The sequence below is a fragment of the Propithecus coquereli genome, unplaced genomic scaffold (genome assembly GCF_000956105.1).
Source record: "Propithecus coquereli isolate 6110/MARCELLA unplaced genomic scaffold, Pcoq_1.0 Scaffold136, whole genome shotgun sequence".
Taxonomy (NCBI): domain Eukaryota; kingdom Metazoa; phylum Chordata; class Mammalia; order Primates; family Indriidae; genus Propithecus; species Propithecus coquereli.
In genome coordinates, this window is record NW_012137858.1 from 3,680,365 (window position 1) to 3,686,911 (window position 6,547).

A 6,547-nucleotide genomic window follows, 5' to 3' on the forward strand; every position below is an offset into this window, starting at 1 on the left:
GAACTGTTGAGGGTTGACGGGTACGAGTGGCAGGAGGATGACACAGGCAGAAGGGAAGAGAACCAGTGTGCTGATGACGGAGGGCAAAGAAAAAGAAAAACTGGGAGGTTAGAGATCAATATAGTTGTTAATTGACCCTCGACCACTTCCATCCCCCTTTCTAATTCTATGCCACATGTATACCTCCTTTGGCTAACCGGCGTCCTCCTTTGTCCTCAATTCTCTTTCTTCCCCTCCCCCAACAAAACCTAAGCCCCCCTGTTGTCACTCAAACCTTAATTTGAATGAAATCTAGGCGCTACCGCCCCAGCCCAAGCTCTGCTGTGCAATGAAAGGCATGCCCACTGCTGAAGGAACACTAAGCACTAACAAGCTACTCTCAGTGTGTTCCTCAGGCCAGCAGCATTGGCATCCCCTGAGCACTGGTTAGAAACAGTGCCCCGGGTCCTACCTGCTGAATCAGAATCTACATTTTAACAAGGTGATTCATGGGCTCGCACAAGTTTGAGAAAGGTTTCCTCTCTACCTCAGCCTCGCTCCTTCCATGCCACTCTCAGGAGAGAAATGAGGCAGTAACCTGCAGGGCTCCCTCTCTCTTTCTGCATCACCCTCCGCAGCCCATAGTGGAGCAGCCTTGGGACAGGGCCCTGCAAGCCCAGAAATGTCCCCAGCCCGCTCGGGGCTGTGCCCTGCCCTGTGGGCTCCACCAGACACAGCCCCATTGCCTTTTCCCTGGGCCTTCTCTTTGCCCACAGACTTGATCTCAACAAAGCAGCTTTGGTCCCAACGGATTGATTCAGTGAATTATCACCGTATAATTGACTGAAATACTTGTGAAACCTTGTTCTGTGTGGGCCTGGTGGTACGACAGTCTTCCAGAAATAATTCCTGAAGGCCCAGATCAAGTCCAACCAGCTTCTCTGGGAATGTCCATTCTTGTAATTATTCTGGGTGAGCTCAACGGCCAGTAAATGCTGATGGGAGGCTTATAACAGAGCTCTAAAAGACACAGCGACACACAGAGCAGAGAGGAATGATGTCTGCCTAGGGACCCTCACAGGTTTCACAGGAGAGTGACCAGGTAGTTAGTTCTCAACCCTGGCTGCGTGGGAGAGCCTTTACAAACACCAGGACCTGCGCCTCTCAAGAGAGTCTGATTGGTAAGCGATTGGGCGTAAACATGGGTAGTTTTTGAGGCTTTAATGACTCTAACCTGCAGCCAGGGCTGGGAAACAGATTTTAAAAGGATGGGTGATGAGAGGATCGCAGGCTGTCTCAGCTAACGGCACCATCGCCCACCTATTTGCCAAAGCCGGAGCCCTGACCCACCCATCCCCTTCCTTTCCCCCATGCCCATAGTCTGTCACTGCCTTGGGGACACCTCTGAATTTCCTCATCCATCCCTCACCTCCCACTGCCACTGCCCTTGCTCAGCACCTCTCACCTCCCCCCAGCCTCCCTGTGTCTATAATCTACTCCTGAATCTCTCCTCCCCACTGCCCTGCATGCCTGCCTTTCGGAAACAAGGTATGATTCTGTCACAGTCGTGCCTGAAAACGCCCTGAGGACAAACTCTACACACACAGCCTGTTCACAGGTCTTCATGCACTGGTTTCTTCCCTCACCACTCTCTCAGTCCCAAAATGTGGGGAGCATCCCCCACCCACAAGCCTGTGGTTCTGCTGTTTCTGTCCTTGATGGAAACCTGCTGATTCTTCCATGCCAGGCTTGACCATCAGCTCTGCAGCAAAGCCTCGCCTGGAACCCAGGTAGTTCACCACCCCTATCTCTGGGATCCCTATATATTTGTATAAGCTTGGAACAGAGCACTTTTCCATAGTGGGTATTTGTGGAGTGAATGAGCAAGCCCTCTTCTCAATAAATTCTTGTTGACTGAATCAGTTCCCTACACCATTAACTCTGGGAAAAATGCAGTGTTATAAACAGGATCATTTTCACAAGAAGCTTTATACATTGCTCCACTTGCAAAATTAGAAAAGATGATTGGTATTTCTCAGTTTGAAGAGTAAGTGAGGTTGCCCTGGCCAGGTCTCCTTCAGGGCCTCCTAGAGCAGCTGCATTCCAGCCTCCTTGCCTTTCTTTCCCTTTTTGTTTAGCAAAATAAAAGCCAATATCCTGATTTTGTTGAACCCCTCTAAGCTAAAAGTAGCACAAATAACTTTTAGAACAGATCATTTGGAACCTTGTACTCAAGATCTCAAAACTCATTTTCATGCCATGCAGATAGCCTGCAAATGGTTACGCTCGCCTCCCCAGCCAAGTTACAGAAGAAGGCAGGAAACACTATCTCTGTCGATTATGTCACGGGAGATACGAATGTCCCCATCGCACTGGAGCTGACCAGGGGTGCTGTCAGAGGCCACCCATTGTGACCGTGCTGCCCGCTGTGACCATCACCACTTCGCCCTGCCCTGCGCCTGAGCTATCCTAACTATTCTGCATGCAGAACACAACTCATGTGAGTCATGGGAACACTGTGGGGTGGATCTTTGCATTAATGAAGAAGACTGTGGGTGTCAGGGAGGACAACAGTGCAGGGACTTCCCTTCTGCCCAGGGGTCTGAGGCTCCTCAGCCCACCAGGCCTGTGTCTCTCACCTGCTGGACCCCGTCTGTGGCTCAAGCTCCAATCAGCTGACAGATGTTAAGTCAGCAAACTGCTAGTCACGGACAAGGTGGTCCCGTGGCCTTCGGGGTGCACTGCCTGCCTCAAGTCCATGGGAGTGGGAGGCTTACTCTTCCCACTCTAGAACATCACAGTGCCTGTGGAGCAGTGTTCCTCACCCCGGCTACACATTAGGTTCACCTGGGGAGCTCTTAAAACATGCTGACACGTGGGCCCCTTCCCCAGAGATTCTGATTTAATTGGCATGGAGTGGAGCCTGAACATCAAGATTATTTAAAAGCTGTGAGGCTATTTTAATACACAATCAATTTTGAAAAATACTGCTATAGGACCACCCCAAATAAAAATGCTTCCTCCGAAGTCCACAGCCTGGAGGGGCCTAAGATGAGCTTAAATTTCCCTGAAGGACTAAAGCAGCTGTGAGTTATTTGGAAACAGGGATCAGATCTCATTCCTCTTTATCCCCAGCACTTGATGGGGTACTCGGTACACAGTAAGTGTTCGTAAAGGATTGGTTAAATAAATGAATGCATCAACTCAGATCCCCCAAACCTGCCCCCCGTTTACCTCTATAGATCTGCTAGAAAAAAACTCAACCAAAACAGGGAACAACTCTAATTTGAAATTTTGCTCTTTTACTTTATTATGCCCACCACTAAGTTACTATTTTAAAAGAAATGTGATACTAGAACCGTCTCTTCAAAGTTCTGAACTCCTAGATTAATTGTTTTCTTAGTAAAATTTTAGAAAAAAATTAACTTGCTTTTAACCCTTAGGTTGTGTCTACCCAATTCTAAAACAACCAGCTGAGATGGTCAAATGGGTAATTCAGTCAAAGAAATCACTTTGATTAAAAATAAAAGGCAGTCGGCTGGGTTGGTGGCTCATGCCTGTAATCTGCCTGTAATCCTAGTACTCTGGGAAGCTGAGGTGGGAGGATCACTTGAGCTCGGCAGTTTGAGACCAGCCTGGGCAAGAGTGAGACTCCATCTCCACTAAAAATAGAAAAAAATTAGCCAGGCGTGGTGGCACGCGCCAGTAGTCCCAGCAACTCGGGAGGTTGAGGCAGGAGGATGGCTTGAGCCCAGGAGTTTGAGGTTGCTGTGAGCTAGGCTGACGCCACGGCACTCACTCTAGCCAAGGCAACAGAGTGAGACTCTGTCTCAAAAAAATAAAAATTAAAAAAATAAAAGTCTTATTTTAAAGAACAAGAGGCAAAACCTAAGGAGGAAGCAAAAAAGCCCAGATATATTCATGGATGACAGATTTTTAAGGGGTAATTAGGGAATCTAATCTATGTTAAAAACATTTTAAGAATTGAGGTTGATGGGTTAATCTCAAGAAGCCCAACCACAGGTGTCTACAAATTTTCCCCCAGTGCCACCAACCACAAAAAATTCCCAGTCAAGGATGGTATTTCTTATAATATTAAAAAAATGTAAAAAGTTAAACTCATCTGGTAGAAATAGGTGCAAGAGGAAACAAATAAACCAGCTGTTTGGCTTAATGTTCCCTCTCCCACCTGTCTATGTAAGTGTGGCCTCAGCTAACAGGTTACCATCTGTCTCTGCCTGGTTTCAACCCAAGGAGGAGGAAGCTGAAAACATTAAAGCTATTTCCCATGAAAATCAAACTGAGGTGTTGAATATTTACTTGAATTTTTGTCTGGAAGCCGGTCTATCTTCCATACCACCGCCCGGTAGGCACTCTCATATTTTGCTGACCCCACAGTGACCTGAATGACAGGTTCAGATTCAGGCTCATGGAAACTGCCCAGACATGCCCGGCGGTTCATTTTGGCTTTCAGGGACTTCTGCCTCTGGAGGTTCATGGTCCAGAGGGCCTTGATCCATTGTGATGGGACAGGAAAGCATATCATTACATTCTCACAGGACCTCAAGGAACCAGTGTGGGATGGCCTCTGAGCCAACGGGGCCATGTTGACGAAGGCCTGAAGTTCCACATATGCCCCCTGGACAACCACTACAGACTTCACAGAAAATGGAAGGTCATCCCCATGATACAAAGTCTTAAAACGCATCAGCTCAAACCGGCAGGCATCCAGGGGTACAAACTTGATGATCCTTGATTGTTCAAATTCTTGTACTTTCACACACTTGTGAAAATGGTAGTCGAGAATATCGATCCCCTTCTTTTCTGGGTCTTTTTCAAAATAGCATGCATCTCGCTTCTGCAGCTCAAGGTCATTCAAGGTTAAAAAACATTCCATGTTCCCATTCACGAAGCAGAGGCAACAGATTTGAGTCATCACAGCACTTTCAACCAATTTTCCTTCTTCTTTTGTGACTTTACCCCAAAAGTTGTCCACAATTTCCAAGGAAATTTCTTGCTCCTCGTAGTTCTTTTTTGGTTTTGAAACAGCTGGCAGCTTCACCAGCTCCTCCTCCACAGTAGTCAGAAAGTCGAGGAAGTCGTGGTACTCCGTGGACCCTAACTTCAGCATCTGTTCTATGTCTGGCTCACGAACTACTTCTGTCTTAGAATGGTATTTCCTTTTTTCTGTGTAAGACACATGTTCAATCTTCACAGTATGGATTTTTCCTGCCACACTAAAGTTCTCAACTTTGGGTTCAGAAAGCCTGCAATGTGGATCAAGCTGTAACTCTTTAAATGGTTTCTCTAATCCCTGCTCATAATACATTTGCAAAATTCCTCCAGGTAAAACTTTCAGAAAAATTGGTCCCCATTGCCGGGAAGACATCATGTTCTTCTTCTCTGGAATTCTCAGCATGAAAGACCATCCAGCTTTTGGCTGACTCCTAAAGAGTGCATGGGGGACAAAGGAAGAGACAGTGTCTTCAGCACACAGACATTGCGTAGACAGGTTTCCAAGTGGGTCTTGGTTCTCAGCTGACTGTAGATGTTCAAGCTTCTCACAGATATAGTTGAGTGAACATTTATTTAGACTTTTTTGATCAATTGGTATCTCCTTGTCTCTTGATGAGAATATCTTTCTGCTTCCTGGGGGGTCAAAGGTGAACTGGGAAGCACTGCTTTCATCTTTCCAAAATGGACTTGAAAAAGCCCAGTCTTCCCGAAAATACTGAAACTGGGGAGCATCATCACTTTGGAAGCCTCGGCTTTCAGCCTGGTGAGGGCTGATTTCATTTGAATGACTAGTACATGACTGGTCATTGGGTAAGAAAGCATGGGATAAGCAGGTAGGTTTAGTAGGTGGTAAGGAGGAACCTACTCCTGGTGTTGTGAGTGGGCTGTTTGAAGATAATTCTGGAATAGGATAAAGCACATGAGTCCCTGCTTTGGGGATGCCAGGAATACCTGGGAAGTCTTTGGTAGGTGTAGAAAGAGGAGAGTTACTTGGAGGTCCTGGACTGAAGTAAAAATCTACAATGGGAGAGGAGAGAGGGGTGCTGCTGGTAGATGAAGATCCACTGGGCAATTCCTTGAGGCCAGAAAGGTTCAGCTTAAGTCCATTTGGTCTACAGACACCTTGATTGTCCAGAGGCAAATTCTTTGACTTTTGAGAAGACTGGAAAGCAGGATCATCATCAAAGGTGACCCAGTTGCCTGGGTTTGTGGAGCACATCTTTGGGATCAGATTGTGGTCTTGTCAAGGAATCAAATATGTTGTCTCTGTTAAAGAAGAAAGAGAAAATAGGAGTATAAAATGAAGAGAAAAAACAAGTTACTAGAGGTCTTTAGTTCTGAGAGATACTTAGATTTAAAAGCATCCAGATGTACAGATTAACTGAGTTCAAAGAAATGCTTAAAAACTTGACCCTTTTGATGGCTGAGTGGATAAAAAAAAAAAAAGGAAACAAGACCCAACTATATGCTGTCTACAAGAGACTCAGTTTAGATTTAAGGACACACATAGGCTGAAAGTGAAAGGTATCCTTGCAAATGGATACCAAAAGAG

The 6,547-nt window shown here is 46.1% G+C and overlaps 1 protein-coding gene across 1 annotated transcript in view; it reads right to left on the reverse strand.

Annotated features, from left to right (window-relative positions):
* Positions 1-6,547, reverse strand: part of STON1 (stonin 1) — a 47,396-nt gene that overhangs the window by 6,814 nt on the left and 34,035 nt on the right. The window contains exon 2 of the mRNA XM_012638872.1: positions 4,300-6,261. Within this exon, the coding sequence (XP_012494326.1) occupies positions 4,300-6,214 (1,915 nt within the window). The 5' untranslated portion in view covers positions 6,215-6,261. The remainder of the gene's footprint in view (positions 1-4,299; positions 6,262-6,547) is intronic.